This window comes from Ornithorhynchus anatinus, chromosome 20 (genome assembly GCF_004115215.2).
Source record: "Ornithorhynchus anatinus isolate Pmale09 chromosome 20, mOrnAna1.pri.v4, whole genome shotgun sequence".
NCBI lineage: Eukaryota > Metazoa > Chordata > Mammalia > Monotremata > Ornithorhynchidae > Ornithorhynchus > Ornithorhynchus anatinus.
Window position 1 is genome coordinate 20,718,330 of NC_041747.1, and position 19,165 is coordinate 20,737,494.

Sequence of the window (19,165 nt, forward strand, 5' to 3'; positions counted from 1 at the left end):
GTGATGGTATTTGTTAAGTGCTTACTAGGTGCCAAGCACTGTTTTAAGCGCTGGGTTAGATACAAGGTAATCAGGTTGTCCCAAGTGGGGCTCACAGTCCTTATCCCCATTTTAGAGATGTGGTAACTGTGGCACAGAGAAGTGAAGTGATTTGCCCAGAGTTACACAGCAGACAATTGGCAGAGCAGGGATTGGAACCCACGACCTCTGACTCCCAAGCCCATGCTCTTTCCCCTAAGCCACGTTGCTTCTCAGCATGTTAAATATGCCCTATAATCTATCCACTGAGGGGGTCAGACTCTAGAACTGGCAAATCGCTCCTAATCTCCCAAGAAGAACTTCTGAGCTACACAGAAATTCAAGAAAAACTGAAACACCCCCTCCCATCCCCGACACAGGCTAAAAATATTTAAATGAACTTTCTCTGCAATGGATTACATGAGCTGTCACTGCCATTGTATCAACTGTACAGGGTTATAGGCTGAAGTGCAAAATAACTTTAAATATAACTTCCCTTTGGGCACAAAAACCTGGCACTCCGGGGGAAAAAATATTCAGTCATTGGAATCACCTTGTAGAGGAAAGCTGAGATAAACCTTCTCGACATTTCTGTCGATATCAGTATTATCCTCTTCCATTTGGCTGGGATTTTGAGCCTTCTTCTCTTGTTTAGAATGGCTCTAAGGCAGATTTACAAAATTTGATTTAAGCCTACTATATCACAACATTTTCTAAAGTTGACATTTAAATGATACAAATTCATCGCCGTTAGTTCCACCGACGTCAAACCATCTGTACATAGTCAAGTGGAGTCAGGTTCAACACCTCAGTGGTTATTAGATTTTCTCCTTTCAGATTTGTAATGAATAACGTGTGGAACTTTATAAAAGAAATGTGTTCCTTAATATATGTATGCCTAGAGAAGGCAGTAATGAGGAAAGAATGAAAACGAAATGTAGAAAGCCTTTTTAGGTTATAGTACAACTTTAACCTAGTTCAAGTTTCTGATCATTTCATTCCTTCAGAATGCCCGTTTCCTCCAGGAAGCCTTCCCTGACTAATCTTTCATTGCCTAGGTGCAATTTTAAATGGCTTTCATTTACAGAAGCAGCGTGGCATAGTGGATAGAGCGTCCTCTGAGAGGGAGAGGACCTGGGTTGTAATCCCGATCTGCCATGTGCCCGCTGTGTGGATGAGCGATCACTTGGAGGGTTCTTGAGGAGTGGGGAAAGGTGATCTGAACGTTTTTGTATAAAATAATCCAAGCAGCAGGGTAAAGTATGGAATGGAGTGGAAAGAGAAAGGCAGAGAGGACAGCAAGTAATCCAAGGCATGGTGCAGTAATCCAGGCAGGATAGAATAAGTGCTTAGATTAATGTGGTAGCAATTTAGATGGAGAGGACAAGGCAGATTTTAGCAATGTTGTAAAGACTGAACTGACAGGATTTGGTGCAGTAATCAGGAAATGGCTTGGCTTCTTGGAGCAAAGGAAGGGCAAAAACACCACCTCAAATGGGATTGTTAGTTGCATTTAGGATTCCCTCAGTCTCCCTACTGTGAAAACAAAGGACACTAGCTACCTACCAACCTATCTCATGTGCAGTGCCGAAACTAAAAAAAACAAAAACATTCTAAGCGCCTCTCTAGATTGTGGGCAAGTCACTTAACTTCTGTGTATCTCAGCTCATCTGTAAAATGGGGATTAATTAATAATGTGAGCCCTACGGGGGACATGGATGTGTCCAACCCGATTACCTTCTATCTACCCCCTTATTTCATACAGTGCCTGGCACATAGTAAGTACTTAATATTTACCATAAAAAAACAAGCTCCTTGTGGGAAGCGAACAGGCCTACCAAATCCTCAAGACCGTACGCTCACTGTGGGCAGGAAATGTGTCTGTTTAGTGTTACGTTGTACTTTCTCAAGCACTTATTACAGTGTTTTGCCCAGTAAATGCTCAAGAAATATGACTGAATGAATTAATGTTATATTGTACTCTCCCAGGGTTTGGTATAGTGCTCTGCCCATAGTGAGTGCTCAATAAATTTGATTGATGGATTCTTACCAGAATGTCCATGCCATTGCCCGTTTTAGACTGAACATCCATTGGGCTGTGGTGATTCATTCAGTCATATTAAGTGAGTGCTTACTGTGTGCAGAGCTTGGGAAAGTATAATACAAAAATAAACAGTGACAATCCCTGCCCACAATGAGCTCACAGTCTATATGTGGGGGGGGGGGGGCCTCAGTTACCTCTTCTGGAAAATAGGGATTAAGAGTGAGAGTCTCACATAGGACAGGGACTGTGTCCAACCTGATTAACTTGTATCTACCCCAGCGCTTAGAACAGTGCTTGGCACATAGTAAATGCTTAACAAGTACCATAATAATAATAATACAATTGAAGCGGCACAGCATGACTTTTCATGATAACAAAGAGAAGGAGAATGTCCCCCTACATCACCTAGATCTCAGCTTGCGTCTATTCAGAAAGCATTTCACTTTTAGAAAATACCACCAGTAAACAGTTATCATGTAAGATCCCGTTCCGGAACCAAGCTGAGACTGCACAGGTTGAAAACTTTCTGTAACATTCTCCATCTGCTTATTTGATTTCTGGCTGATAGTTTCCAAAAAGCCCAAGGCTATCAGAAATGAAAAATCAGACAAGACAGTCCTGAGCTAGCATCTGTCTACATCAACATCTTTATAAATTAAACAAACAAAAGGTAGTGGCACCATCAGCCCCTTGGTCAAATAAGGAATAAAGAAAATTAAAGGAAGCCCTAGGACATCCTACCCAGTGAGATTTTTTTTTTCCTATTTCCATGTGAGAGATTATTAGAATTGCAGGTTTTCCCACATCATAAATCTGTACCTCGGGTGGAGGTTTTTTTTATGATTTTTGTTAAATGCTTGCTATGTGTCAAGCACTATTCTAAGCCCTGGGATAAGTACTAGTTAATTAGCGCGAATGCGGTCCCTGTCCCACATGGGGCTCACAGTCTAAGAAGGAAGGAGAACTGAGGCACGGAGAAGTGAAATGACTTTCCAAGGTCACAGAGCAAGCAGTTGACAGCTCCAGGGTTAGAACACAGGTTCTTCTGACTCCCAGGCCTGTGCTTTTTCCTCCGGGCCATACCGCTTCTCATCAAAGCTGCTAAAGCAAAGCTCTTCTTTATCATTAACTAAATGATTAGGCCAATACTTTGACCACTAAGCTCAGGAATCCCACTACTCAAAGGATTCTATGGGATGTTAATAAATTCTTGTAGATGCCCATGTTCTCTTCTCTGAAAGGTAGAGAGACAGTCACCAATGACTGCAGATAGAGTAACTTTAAAGGAGTCTCTGCTCAGAGTGCATGTGTGGTCTGAACTAAGCACTGGGATAAATACAAGATATTCAGGTTGGGGAGGCTTCATGTCCCTCATTGGCCTCACAACCTAGAAATAGGAGGGAGAACGGATGAGGAAACTGAGGCACCTAGAAGTAACATGACTTGCCCCTAATCACACAGCAAGCTGGGGGCCCAGCTATCTCTAGCTTGTAAGATTGTTTTATTTACGTTTTTAATGGTATTTAAGATCTTACTATGTTCCAGGCACGGTGTTTAGTATTGGAATAGATACAAGTTAAACAGGTTGGACACAGTCCCTGTCCCACATGGGACTCCCGGTCTCAATCCCCATTTTACCGACGAAGGAACTGAAGCACAGAGAAGTGAAATGACTTGCCTAAGGTTACAGAGCAGAGAAGTGGTAGAACCCAAGTCGTTCTGAGTCCCAGGCCCTAACTATTCACTGGGCCATGCCGCTTCTCTAGGCCAAGCTGCTTGTCTAGCTCGTCGTGGGCAGGAAATGTCTACCAGCTCTGTTGATTATACTTTCCCAAATACTCCGTAAAGTACTCTGCATGCAGTAAGAGTCTAATAAATACCACCGGTTGACTGACTGAGATTCGAAGCCAGGTCCTCTGACTCCCAGGCCTGTGCTCTTTTTATTCGGGCGCAATGCTTCTCTGTTCAGAGTAAGCAAGGTGATCCTAGATTTGGTTGCTCAGGCACACAGATTTCTGCCTCATTAGCCAGCAGGCAATTCGAATTCTGAGCTTGCCATCTTGCAGGGAACTTTAAATTAGCCTACAGTCAATGGGCAGGCATTTGAGATTTTTTTTTCACCGAGCTGTTTCACTGGGCCTCCCCCCATTGCGTAACAGAGAGAGGTAAAATATTTTCATCCTTTTGGAAATCAAACCAGCACAACTTTGTAAAATTTTTGTTGGTTTTAGAACAATAATGTTAATATTCCCCTGTGTTTTCTTCATTAGAATTGGAAAAACCACTGTTCCTTATGGGTTTTCATGTGAATCACAAATGCAGGATACAGGGCGAGAGGAAGTTTTTGTTATATGCTGATTGGGGGGAAGAATCTGTTGTGAAAGATATTATAATGTCTATAAAATATACAAACAAATTCCTTCTGGGGAATTTATTGGCTTTGAGAAAACTGGGTAAACTTAATTGCCTTATATAACAGGAAGTTATTTTTCCAGAAGTTCCCTTTAAAGGTTTTACAGGGGTTCTATCACAACGGCATACAATAGCGATGTTTTTTAAAAGGTCTCCTGATACATGAAATGAATGAAATGAGAAGGTATCTGGTCACTCGCACATTATCCTGGAACTGAGTGCAAAATCTGTGGTGCTGCATAATTTTATTAAAAACAAAAAACTGAGGTGTCTTGTTACCTCATCTATAAAATGGGGATTAAATCCTTCTCCCTCCAATCTGGTCAGTCAGTTGTATTTATTGAGCCCTTCCTGTGTGCAGAGCACTGTACTAAGCACTTGGGAGGGTACAATGTAACAATAAACCTATTCCCTGCCCACGACGAGTTTACAGTCTAGAGGGAGAGAGGGACATTAATATATATAAATTACAGATATGTACTTAAATTCCTTGGGATTGGGAGAGGGGATGAATAAAGGGAGCAGGTCAGGGTGATGCAGAAGGGAGTAGGAGAAGAGGAAAGGAGCACTTAGTCGGAGAAGGCCTCTTAGAGGAGATGTGCCTTCGATAAGACTTTCAAGGGGTGGGGGAGAAGGCTTTGATAGGAAGAAACTTTATGTGGGCCATGGATTGTATCCAACCTGATTATCTTGAATCTCTCCCAGTGCTTACAACAATGCCTGGGACATGGTAACCTCTAAACAAGCACTATTTTTTTAGAAAAAGTTCTCCTCCCAAAGGAGGCAGATCTCAGATGGGGCGAGAGACACTTCTGAAATCACGCATTTCTTTCACTTACACATTAAGACCTCCAGCAATCACATTTGGTCAGAAAGTTTATGGCAAATATCTAAAGAAAAATCAGAAATCATAGGTTCTAGTCCTGGCTCTGCCACTTGTCTGCTTTGTGACCTTAGGCAAGTCACTTCACTTCTCTGGGTCTCAGTTACCTCATCTGTAAGATAGGGATTGAGATTGGGAGCCCCACATGGGACGGGGCGAGGACCAACCCCATTTGCTTGTGTCCACCTCACAGCTTATTACAGTGCCTGGTTCATAGGAAGCCCTTAACAAATACCGCTCTTAGTATTATTATTATTACCCTTGCCCATTGCATTTTAGTGATACATTCCAGAAAATTGGCATGCAATGGGACCACGATTGCAAAGGTGCAGTCAGGAAGGGGGAGATCACACAATGAAGAAACAAATGGTAGATGTTCCTTACAATCAAAGAAGGGGCAGACACGCTGAAGGTGGTCAGTACAGTGGGCTATGAGACGACCCTCTTTCAGAATCACTGTATTAAGACAGAACGAAGCGCTAATAGTCATGGCACTAAATTGCCTTGCCATTTCCAAAATGAAATGGCAGTTTGTGAACTTTAAGTCTTTCGAGATGAATTGATGATATATAGTTTTCCTAAATTGCATATTTGTGCTGGGCTTGAAAAATGATCCAAGAGCAAGTCACCAGCTGGACTAAGGCAGAGATATCTGTTCATTATCCTTTTTATTACTTCTGATAGTAAAAGATTGAAGCAAAAGATCCTTACCAGTGTGTATTGGCATTTAAAAGTACCACATGTAAAACAAGAACAAAAGAACGCTCTATGCAGCTCCTAACCCAAATTCCTCCTTCCTCCAGGAATTAAAGTCCAAATCTAAGAAGCAGCATTGCTTCTTGGAGAGAACATGGGCCTGGCAGTCTCAGGACCTGGGTTCTGATCCTGGCTCAGCCACTTGCCAGCTGCGTGACCTTGGGCAAGTCACTTAAGTTTTCTGTTGCTCCATTTCCTCATCATACTAACCTCTTGATTCCATTTTTTTTTTCCATCGATACATCGTAGGACAGGGAACAGGCCAGTAGCAGAATATAGGGTCAGCTCAGTGGCTTATATAGTGAAATTAAACAGAACTCAACAATAGAGGATAAAGCAGAATAAATCAAGTAAGTATATGCTAATCATAATAATTGTGGCATTTGTTAAACATTTACTGTGGACCAAGCTCAGTGCTAAGTGCTGGGGTAGATTCAATCTAAGCAGATTGGACACGGTACTTTCCCAGTCTAAAGGTGAAGGTACTTTTATCCCTGCAAAAGTTTTGTAATAATCCCTTGATGTTATTTGCATTCAAGCAACGAGCCTTTTAATTCTAGTTCCAAATGAAGTACTTCAGTGATTTCACTCCCCTGACGGGTAAGGCACAGAGATTTCACATCAATCACACCAAGTGCTGGTTACTTTTTAGTGGTATCAGAGCATCGATGCATGAAGAAAGACTGAGTTGTATAGTTCATTGTGTTATATTGGACGAGAAGCAGCAGGGCCTAGTGGAAACGGCACGGGCCTGGGCGTCGGAGGACCAGGGTTCTAAATCCTGGCTCTGCCACTAGCCTGCTGGGACCTTGGGCAAGCCGCTTAACTTTTCTGTGCCTCAGTTTCCTCGATACCTGTTCTTGCTCCCCCTTTGACTGTGAGTTCCAAAGGCGACAGGGACTGTGTCGAACCTGATTATCTTGCATCTATCCAAGTGCTTAGTTGCTTGGTGCATAGTAAGAACTTAACAAATACCGTTATCATCACCACAATAATGAATGTCGAACGGACTCCACACACAGTAAAATCATCTTAAGACCGAAAAAAAGCCATTTCTAAGGTTTCTTAGTAAATAGATCTCGCCAGTTGGAGAACTAGTTGGAAGATAGCATAGTCATTTGGAACTCAGGGTTAGCAGTCTAAAGTCCTGGGTTTTAGTCCCAGTTCTGCCTTTTGCCTGTCGTGAGACCTTGAGCAAGTCATTTAATTTCTCTGTGCCTCAAGTTCCTCATCAGCAAATGAAAGACAGGGACTGGATCCAAACTGAAAAGAGTAATGTGACCTTGTGGAAAGAAAATGGGCCAGGGAGTCAGAAGGAACTGGGTTCTAAACCCAGATCAGCCGCTTGTCTGCTGTGTGATGCTGGGCAAGTCACTTCTCTGTGCCTCAGTTACGTCATCTGTAAAATGGAGGTTAAGACTGTGAGCCTCTTGTTGGAAAGACACTGTGTTCAAACTGACTAGCTTGTGTCTACCCCCAGCACTTAATATGGTGCCTGGCGCATGATAAGCACTTAACAAATATCTTCCCCCACTCCACCCCCCCAAAAAAAAGCTTAGGTAATGTTTGCAGGAGAAAGGAGTCGACCAAAGTGCCTATGGTAACTGAAGAGACGAGGAGGATTACGAAGGAATAGAGTCAAATTTGCCGTGCAGGAGGTAAGAGTGGGAGGATGGAGATTGGATGATAACTGGATGAGAAGGTAGTATCTGGCAAAGGTTTTTTTTAAGGACAGGACATGTTTGAAGCTAGAGGGAAGGCACCATAAGAGAGTGAATGTTTGAAATTGGCAATCAGGGAGAGAAGAGAATAATAATAATAATGTTGGTATTTGTTAAGCGCTTACTATGTGCAGGGCACTGTTCTAAGCGCTGGGGGAGATACAGGGTAATCAGGTTGTCCCACATGAGGCTAACAGTCTTAATCCCCATTTTACAGATGAGGTAACTGAGGCACAGAGAAGTTAAGTGACTTGCCCTCAGTCACACAGCTGACAAGCGGCGGAGCTGGGATTTGAACCCATGACCTCTGACTCCCAAGCCTGTGCTCTTTCCACTGAGCCACACTGCTTCTCTAAGAAGAAGAGAAGCAGCATGGCCCCAAGTCCATAACTAGTTGATCTGTTATGGCAGTAAAAAATATAGTTAATAAAAATGATTGGCTCAGCTGTGAGCTATGGAGGCTTGGAATATACTTTCTTGGTTCATCCAACTCCCATTTGCTATACGTATTTCCAAAATATGAATTACTTCCCTTGTAGGGAATATTACCAACCCTATTGTTATTTGCTATCATTATTGTATTAAGCACTTACTATGTGTTGAGCACTGTTCCATGCAGCGGGGTAGATACAAGTTATTCAGGTCTGAGCCTCTCATGGGACTCAGAGTCTAAGAATGAAAGAGAACAGGTATTGAATCCCATTTTACAGATGATCCTTGGGAAAACAATAGAATGATTTTTAAAAAGGCATGCATGTTAACAGTATTTCAAAGCAAAATTCTGATTTCTCCATCAGCCCAGGATAATGGAATTCCATGAACTGATGCAGTATACCTACTGTGTAAAATATTTTTCTCTCCATTTTTCTTTTTTTCCACCTTGGCTTAGTGAAAATGAACTCATGGGCATTTGCTGCAGCTTGTTTATTGGTGAAATGTCTCTGTCCAGTTAGATATGTTTATTTGAACACCATATATATTCCCTCAGTCGTTTCAAATTCTACTTAGATCATGGTTTGGAATGAGAATTGTATTTTTTTTCAACATTTACCTTACATTACAGAAAGCTTTTTCTTCCCTCCAACATATCTGCATGATAAATGAGGTAAGGATGTGTGTCGTGTAACAGGTTAAAGCAAACTTTTTTTTTTATCATTTTGGATAGACACATGAGAAAAGTGACACAAGAAGCAGTGTGGCCTAGTGGAAAGAGCACAGGCCTGTAAGACGGGAGATCTGGGCTCTAATTCTGGCTCTGCCATTTGCCTGTTGTGGGACCTTGGGCAAGTCACTTAACTTCTTTGTGCCTCAGCTACCTCTTCTCTAAAATAGGGATTGAGACTGTGAGCCCCACGTGGGACAAAGTAAGTGCTTAATAAATACCTTCATTATTATAAGCACTTAGTACAGTGCTCTGTACACAGTAAGCCCTCAGTAAATAAGATTGAATGACTACTCCATTGTCAAACACCACAGTTATTAAAAATGGAATTCTCAGGTGGGCAGAATTTGGCCCAGGAGACCCTAACCCTAGCCTGGCGTGCTTTCCCTTCCCGCCATAACCGAAAAATGTTTGCCTTGCAGTTGACCTGGATCGGTTGAACGACGATGTGAAGCGTTACAGCTGCACTCCAAGGAACTACTCGGTCAATTTACGGGAGGAGCTGAAGCTCAGCAATGTCGTCTTCTTCCCTCGCTGCCTCCTCGTCCAGCGCTGTGGCGGGAACTGTGGCTGTGGGTCCCCCAACTGGCGATCCTGCACATGCAATTCGGGCAAAACGGTGAAGAAGTTCCACGAGGTATGTCAGTCTTCACTTTCATCCCATTTTTATATGTGGAATTGGTTAAGCACTGTGCGCTGGGATAGCTACTAGGCTGGACACAGTCTACATGGAGCTCACATTCTTAATCCCCATTTTACAGGTGAGGTAACTGAGGACTAGAGAAGTTAAATGACCCACCCAAAGTCACACAGCAGATAAGTGGCAGACCTGGGATTGGAAGCCAGGTCCTCTGACTCCCAGACTCATGCTCTATCATAGGCCATGCAGCTTCTCTTAACACAAATATCTTTGATTTTTTTCTGGGGGGGGGGTGAGACTTTTTAGGCAAACACATGACTTTGTTACACATTTTTAGGGGAGCGGCAACTTTTTTGGCCAAAGAAACTATAATACAAGTGTTTATTTAGTCTCCCTCATCAGTGGTTTGGGAAGCGTGAAGGAGACTTGTGTGCCTTTAGGTTGAACTCGGTGTTGAATTCTTCTGAGAGGGTTCTCTTGCAGGAGGAGATGGCTTAACTGTGTCAGGCCAGAGATAGATCCAGAATAGCTTATTCTCGACCATGCTCGTATTATAGTTTGCTAGGCAAAAAAAAATCACCTCTCCCCTAAAAATGTGTAACAAAGTCATGTTTGCCCAGAAATTCTCCCCTGCCTCGGAAAAAAATATTTTTCTATATTTTCGTTAGACCTAATAAGCTTTTGGTTGGATGTCAGTCCACGTCTAACACCCAGGATTTTGAAGTGTAAAGTCAAACTGGTGGAAGAATCGACAGTGTTAAGATAAAGGAGGGAGCCGAAATAAACTGTAGTTGTCACAGCATCCCTCTAGACTGTAAACTCATTGTGGGCAGGGAATGTGTCTGTTATACTGTACTCTCCCAAGCCCGTGGTACAGTGCTCTTCACAGAGTAAGCTATCGATATATATGATTGACTGTAAGAGCACTTAATTCCCAGGATTTGTTGGACGTTCTCATAGTGTTCCTTACTTCATTTTGTGTCGCATCTTAGTCTCTAGTGAACCTCTCCATTGGGCTTTTGAGAAAACAGTGTGAAATAGTCACGGAAGGCCATAAACCCAAACTGTCTTGCATCAAATTCTCCCTTGCTTAGTCATTCACTGTTTGCTTGTTCCACTCTGGTTTCTACCAACAGCAGCTGCTAGCTAGCTGCTAGCCCCCAAGTCAGGTTATTCTGGTTTTGTTTAGTCACACTTGAGGAAAGAGTTCAAAACAAAATTTTCTTTTTTAAAATAAAAAGAAAAAAGCCTCAGCTGAACATCCCATAGAAATTTATCTTAAAAGCATTTCTCTTAAGTGCTGTGCTCTGCACACAGTTAAGCACTCAATAAATACCACTGATTAATTATAAGCATGTGTAAAGATACCTTTACCTCTACCACTTCACATTTACCATATCTACTACGAACACAGAGGGAAAGATTGCAGTGAGCTAGAGAGGACCATTCACAAAAGAATGCATCAGATTTCACCTATGTCTTCAATTCAATTGCCCTAAAATGGGATGCAGTTATACCACTGCCCACAATATCCAGCTTTCTGTGGAAATAAACAGAAGACTTTTTTTTCAAGGAGGTGATATTTTTTTTTGAAATGAGAGAAAGCATGGGGTCAACTGGAAAAAATCCTGAGTGATCTCAGTTCTAATTCTTCCTTTTTCAAGTCCTGGGTTTTTGCCATGGACCTAGTATGGCCCTCCCTCAGAGAAATTAATTTCTCCCATCTCCTTGGAGTTACTGGTGAGATGTGAAATGAGTTTCGAGGAGGGGTGAGCACTCTTGAGATGATAACAAGAATTTTCCAGTCTATAAAACTGTCCTTTCCCTGCCCGAGACAACCCCAGGAGCATTTAAAGAATGGAAAGAGGCAACATACAGAACTCCAGTGAGGGTAACTCTTGTGCCATTTCTTCATTTCTTTCACTGCCTTAGCCGCTAAACGCTTTTGATTTCAACATATTGAAACATAATTACTTATGTCCTACAGGTTTGGCAGGCATGAACTTTTCAAAGTTTCTCCATCAACTGTTCCATCATTCTCTTGTTTTCCTCCTGTTTCTCAAGTGTTCTCCACTGCCTACTCTCTAAATCTACATAACAACAATAGTAATACTACTGGTACTTGTTAAGTACTTACCTTGTGCCAAGCACTGTTCTAAGTGCTGGGGTAGATGCAAGATAATCAGGTTAGACACAGTCCCACATGAGGCTCACAGTCTTAATCCCTATTTTACAGATGAGATAACTGAGGCACAGAGAAGTTAAGTGAGTTGCTCAAGGTCAAACAGCAGACAAATGGCAGAGCCAGAATCAGAACCCAGGTCCTTTTAACTCCCAGGCCCATATTCAGTCCACTAGAACATGCTGCTGCTTGTTATGTGTGCTAAATCTGTTGTGCTCTCCCAAAATTCTTAGTACACTGCTGGCCACAGATTAAGTAAATGATCAGTAAATACTACTGAATGAATAAAGCAAGTCACTCTCACATCCACTGCAGTAAGGATAGCGATAAACTCAGATTTGCTTCTAGTCCCTTAGGCTTCAAAGGTATTCACTCATGGACCTCAAAAGCACCAGTTGTTCACAACCCTAGTGAACCTGAGTGGATGACGGCAAGCAAAAATCTAGGGAAATAAGGATTATTCTTATTTTCCCATTTTGATGAAAGAAAGAGTGGGTGTGGCCTCGAACATTTTATTGTGAAATATGTATTTGTGTCCTCGTGTCGGCCACCAGCTCGAGGTCATACTAACCTTTCATAGGTTCCTAATGAAACGCAAGTCCAACTCAGCAGATAGCTCTTTAGCACAGTATTGCATTATTAGCAAACTGACTTTATGGCAGTGGTTTTGTCTTTAGTTTATTGATGCTGAGGTGAGGAATCAGAGTTAAATATTCACGATGAAGCAGTAATTTGCAAAATTGAGCAATTTTGCTGTGCTTAGCAAAGTTAATGTTAATCCATCAGCCTTAAGAACCGAGCTATGGTTGAGTAATACGCCAGTAATAGGAGCCAAATTTCCATCACTTTCCAGCACCAAAAGCAGAGTTTAGGAAATAGGCATGTGAGAGACACATCTCTTAGAACAAGTCTATTCTTTTTCATTATATATTAAGATCATATCTGCAAATGAAAATTTACAGTTTCACAAGGCATTGACGTGTATATAAACGCCCAACTCAGTAGCTGAGGAGGAGGAGAAGTAGTTTCCGGTAATAGAACAGACATCCCATGGCGTCTCCTTTCATTTCACTCCTATGCTTCCTCAAAATTAGTCATGCTTTCTTATTCCTTTCCACACTTGGTACCTGAATCTAAAGGATTGGGTTTACTAACTCTGTGGCAGTGTACTTTCCCAAGCGTTCAGTACAGTGCTCTGCATACGGTAGGTGTTCAATAAATACCTCTGATTGAACTCAAGACTATTATGGAAAGGATACTGTGAAAGGCTTGAACACAATGTGATGAGCCAGCTAAGAGGCCCAATTTCCACTTTGTTCAAACACTGCTTTCCTGTCCTGTCTGGGAAAGTGCTTATGCCTCTTCATGAGTCAGAAGGATCTGGATTCTAAACCTGACTCGGCCACTTGTCTGCACCTCAGTAACCTCTTCTGTAAAAATGGGGATTAAGACTGAGCCCCATGTGTCCCATCTGATTTGCTTGTGTCAACTCCAGCACTTAGTACAGTATGTGGCATATAGTAAGCACTTATCACAATTATTATTATTAACATTTTTATTATAAAACACAGGGATAGTTCCAAGATGCTGGGAAGTCTGTTAATTTAGAAACTACCCAGATCCCTTAGCATACATACACTTTCATTTGCCAAATTCATTCAGTTGTATTTACTGAGCGCTTATTTTGTGCAAAGCAAATCAACTTGGCTCAGATTTTACCAGTTCCAATCATTGTAAATCATTTTAAAGCCTTAAAGTAGAGAATGCTTGTCATAAACTCAGCTCCCTAGCAAGGTATGATATTAAAAGGTCAAAAATGTGTAAGGGAATTTGGACATTATAGTCTATTTCTAATTTGAAGGATTATTAATACATCTATGGGGGTTCAGTCTCCCTAACCCATCAACAGGCAACATCCCTAACTCAGCTTCGGGTGGTTAATTTTCTGCAGTGCTGTCGGGATGTCTGATTCAGTTCAAGGTTCAGGACCTTAAATTGGATGAAGAAATGGCTATGTTTTTTATTAAGAAAAATAGTTATTTGCATTTGTACAGAAATGAAAACATCCTAGCTTTCATTTAAATGCAATTTCGGTATGAGCTTTGAATCAATTCTATCAATTCCATGCACTTTAAAGTATTCACGCTTCCTAAGTTATTTACAGATGCATTTTCATAAGACTTTCTACCCAGTTAGAATCCATCATGTTGTGGTGTGTATTACGGTTTCTTAAATGATTGCATCTAACTGAATTCTAAATCCTCAAAGGAAAATATTGTACAGCAATGACCTATGTCAAATTGAACATGGCGACTCCTAAATATTATATTCCACTTCATCCCAAATAAAAGTGGTCTCAAAAGGGCTAAAATAACAAGTGGGTTTAAAAAAAAGTGTAAAGATTGAGAACTATCTCAATCCTAATCGGTTACTGTGGTATAAAGATGTCTCCAAATCTGCACTCTAGTATTAATTCTCGTGGGGCCGTGAGAAGGCCAATCAGAAAATGTATATGGCTTCTCTCCCTTTTCACCTGTCCTTCTCTAGACTGTTTGGCTGTGATGGGACAACAAATTAATCGTTCATGCAATTAGTCCATAAAAATAAACAAAAATCCATGGCCCATAGGGAATCTCTGAGCTTTGATCCTTTGATAATGATATTTTAAGCACTTACTATTTGTCAGGCACTGTACTAAGCACTAGGATAGATGCAAGCTAATCAGGTTGGACAAAGTCCATGTCCCACTTAGGGTTTATAGCCTTGATCCCCTTTACAGCTGAGGTAAGTGAGGCACAGAGATATTAAGTGGTTTGCATAGAGTGGTCAAGTGGTGGAGCTGGGATTAGAACCCAGGTCCTTTTGAGTCCCAGGCCTGGGTTCTCTCCTCTAGGCCATGCTGCTTCTTAGCTGTCTAAGTATCTCCAAGATGTGTCACAGTTCTTTCTCATTCAATCCAACACTATTTTTGTTCTAGTCTTTGGAGTCATCATTGGGTGTCCTTTGCTCTAATGATTTTTTTAAAAAAACCCTCTCAGCCACAAGGTTAATGCAGTTGGACAAAACATTCCAATCAAATATAGGTTGAAGATCAAGGCAGGGAAACAGGATGGGCTGGGAGTCACACGACCTGGCTTCTAAACCCGGCTCTGCCACTTGTTTGTTGTGTACCCTTGGGCAAGTAACTTCTGTGCTTCGCTTTCTTCATCTGTAGAATGTGGGTTGAGGCTATGAGTACCATGTGGGACATGGAGTGGGTACAGTCAGATTAACCTGTATCCTCCCCAGCATTTACTACAGTGCCTGACACATAAGTGCTTAATAAATACCATAAAAAAGTATTTTCATTTGAGCAGTCAATGTCTACAGATCTCACTATTCTCAAATATTTTTATGTCTTCCTTTCCTGTGGGCAGGAAATGTGTCCTGTGTTTCCCATTGTACCTCATTAACACTTATTCCAGCACATTGCACAAAGCAGGCTCTCAATAATACTAATAGCAGCATTTACTGAGCACCCCTTTGGTGTGCTTAGTAAAGTACAAAATGACAAACATGTTCCCTTTCCACAAGGACCTTATCCTCTAGAAGGGGGAGGCAAAACTTAACTCGATTCTACTGTGGCACTTAGACCAGAGCTTGACAATTCAATCAGTGATATTTGTTAGGCCCTTACGAGGTGCAGAGCATTGGACTAAGCACTTGGAAGAGTACAACGGAGCTGGCAGACACGATCATGCATTTTACAAATACCGTAATCATCATCATCATAATACCAGTTTGACAGAGGAAGAATAAGCTCTGTCCACTGGGAGATTTCTTACCATTTCCACAACAAGGAATTAACCACAAGGTCCTTGGTAGGGGGAGGAATGAAGAAGAAGCACCTAAGGACTAACAGGAAGTCATCTTCTCATTTTAGGTTCTAAAGTTTGAGCCCGGCCACTTCAAGAGGAGGGGCAGAACTAAGAACAACATGGGCTTGGTGGACATCCAGTTGGAGCATCACGACCGTTGCGATTGTATCTGTAGCTCCAGGCCACCGCGATAAGGGAAATAGGCACGTGATTTTGAAAGGGAAGACACCTTGCTGGTTTTAAGGAGGGGATAGTAAGAGAGCCTTCTCCAATAGGCCACTGAACTTGGCTACTCGCCTGCAATGCAAAGAATAAAACCGATGGCTGAATCTCAGCAATAGCTTTGTTAGTGCCATGGCAGCTAAATAGGTGTTATCATAGATTTCTGTATCCAAGAATATACAGTTAAGGTTAGAAATAGTATTTGCGGTATCTGAGATCCTTATAATATATAAAGAGGTATCTGTATCCATCTATATGCAAATAGCTAGATGATATGGAGTACCCAGTTTAAACGAACACTCATATACGTTGGATCTTAGAATGGGAATGCTCCTTCCATTCCCATAGAGCCATTAAGGAAAAAAAGGGTAGTATTGAAATCATGGGGAAGAGTGGGACATAAAGACTTAAATGCTTTCTCCTATTTTTGTAAAAAAAAAAAAAAAAAACCTTATCTGGAATTTGTTTAAATGTCGAGAGCACCTTATACGTCACAAGTACTGAATATTCCTGAATGTGGCTCCAAGTTGAATACAGTAGAAAAATAGGAGAAATCTAGTTGAGGTTTTAGAAGCCACCCAAAAGGAACAGTTATGCCTTCTCGTAAAGAGATGCACTACACTCTTTCCACTGGACACAATAATTACTATAGTCTTTCTCCAGAGTCTTCACAAATAGATGTTGCCTTTGGTTAGACCTTTTATAATAGCTTTTGTTTTCCATTTTGCTGAGTCCCCAGCATCTGAAAAAAACTTCATCTTCATTCATTTTGTCGAAGAGGCTATGAAAAGGAAGCACCTTAAAAGCTAAACTAGAACGTAATAATTATTTGTATTAAATATTATGCAAGTGCTTTGATTTTTTTTCTTTTCTTTTCAAAACCATGTCCCTTTCCAGAATAGCTTCGAGACTCTAAGTCTGCTACGGGTGTACAGAAGAAAAGGTAGGCAGCTGAAAGTCAGGAGAGTTGCGCCTTTGATTGTAAATGTAACAGAAGATGGGATGGAACATTAAACGGCCAAATATCCTCATATAAGAGCAGGCTCAAGCTCTCCCTAAGCTGCATCGATTCATTTTTATGTGTGTTGCGTTTGTGTTTCTGTCTATTAGATCTATGGAAGTGGATTTACAACAGTACTTCATACATGAGCAGAAACGAGGGAGCTAGCACAAGATATTTATAACGCTAAAGCTTTTGTGTTTTACTAACAAAAACAATTTCAGAGATATAGGAGCCTAATCTCATACCCCTAACATTCCAAAGCCGTGTTTCTGAATCCAATAATGCTGGTTTCTCCCTGTTTTTTTTTTTTTGAACTTTATCAACCCTATCACCAAATTCACAGAAAAAAATATCACGTTAACACCAACTCAGGTCTGCAGTACCATTTCAAAGTTCTAACCATTTGATTTTTTTAACTATTCTTTTCATGATATTTTTTTTTCCCTCTCTGGCTCCCAAATGCCTATTTAAAGAGAGACTGAAACTGGGCAGCGGAAGCGATCTATCATCCTCCAAAGCAGGTCTCTTTAAAGAGCAGTACTGAAACCAAGGATTGCCAGTGTTATTACTTTTTTCAGGGTTGTTCAAAGAAGCCTTCATTTTTCTTCCTGTCTCCAACCTAACAACAAGGACAGCCAATTTCTTCTCTAATTCAGAGTTAAAGCTGTCTAAAATGAATTGGAGAAAAAAATACAGACAGGTTGCCATTGCATTTCCGATACGGGACTGCTTCAGATGGGCATTCTGCTTTTCTACAACTAGTACCTTGGAAGGTACTCCAAATTAAGAGCTCAACTGTACTGGAAGGTACCCACCTCCTAATATATTCTAGCATCCCTCTCTGGGCCAGGGCTGTCATTGCTAGATGAGAGGATGGGGGCATTAGTTTGCTGTTCGTCTCATTCGGTTGGGGTTTCACCACTGATCCTGGATCACATAAAACCTGCAGGACTCAAATCAGGTGCCACGGAGGGGATCCAACAGCTCACAGCAGCCTTTTAAAATTAGAAGTGCTAGTTCCTGGTACATATGGGCTACTAGTCTAATTCACTGCTGGTTGCCCCCCGAGCCCTGTGGAAAGTATGCCATCATCTACCAGAGGCCAGCAGGGTCAGTGGTCAAACTGGGGCACGACCTAGCATAAACAAACACAACACACCTCGGGGCTGTAAAGAAGGAAGGATCACGCTCTACCCAGGCTTCTAATTCAGCCTTGCAGTCAGCCACGATCATTTCCTGGAATATCACATTTTCACTCAATCAGTGATATTTCTTGAGCACTTACTGAATGCAGAGCACTGTGCTAAGCGCTTGGGAGAGAACCCTTTAACAGAATTGACAGACATGATCCCTGACCACAAGGAGCTTATACTCTAACCACTTTTATTTATGAGTAGAAAATGTAAGCTGGCATTTTCACTCTTTCTTCTTCTGAATATTTTATTACATTTTCTCTTTGGCTTATCTCTTCCCCATTGAGCTTTCAAAAGGCAGTTAATGAATGTGATGCACTGTCATTAAGGAAATACAATCCTACCCTGTAAAATTCCATTTCAAAATGAGCTCCAATAAATCCATATTTCAGAGTTTCTCACTTGCCTGGGATATTGTTTTTCTTTCAGGGTAGTCTTACAAGGTGGATCATTTTCTTTAAGTGCATTTTGATGGATTTTTGTTACAGTGTAGAGGTCAACTTTGTTCCCCCTCCCCCACAGCATTTCTATACAGCATGTAATGTGTCCTTTATCTTAATGAAAATTAAATACTGCTTTTGGAAAAAAAACTGCTCAATGGTTATTTAGCATTCTAATAGACTTTAAAAGTCATACAATGTGACAAGCATATTTTCCCAAGCTCTACTCAGCTGCTTGAAATTAAGCGGCACATAAAATAGACCGTATGATTTCAAAGAACTTAGCTTCAAAATGCTGAACTATAGCTAATCTGACCAGTTTTCCACACTATCCTTTGCCTGCCAGCCATGTCATAGATAAAAATAAGTTTATTCCCCAAATGCACTTTGAAGTGATAGATTCTCCTCTGGCATCCTTCTCCTAAAGAGGAGGGAAAAAACACACAAGAATCCCATTTCCTCTTTTCATGGACTAAAGGCACTTTGGCACTAGCATTTCAATAACACGGCATCATTTTAGCCCTAATGAAATCACTTCTGATCATTGTTTCAGCCAGGCCAGCAGAGAGTATTGTTCAACAGGGTCTATTGCACCAGAAGTGCTAAAGATGATGCAATCTAGCCATCTAGTA

The 19,165-nt window shown here is 41.3% G+C and overlaps 1 protein-coding gene across 2 annotated transcripts in view; it reads left to right on the forward strand.

Annotated features, from left to right (window-relative positions):
• Window positions 1–18,494, forward strand: part of PDGFD (platelet derived growth factor D) — a 127,833-nt gene extending 109,339 nt beyond the window's left edge. For both annotated transcript variants that reach the window (XM_029048169.2, XM_029048170.2), the window contains exons 6-7: window positions 9,419–9,633; window positions 15,741–18,494. In XM_029048169.2, coding sequence (XP_028904002.1) covers window positions 9,419–9,633; window positions 15,741–15,869 — 344 coding nt within the window. In that variant the 3' untranslated portion in view covers window positions 15,870–18,494. The remainder of the gene's footprint in view (window positions 1–9,418; window positions 9,634–15,740) is intronic.
• Window positions 18,495–19,165: the final 671 nt, after the last annotated feature.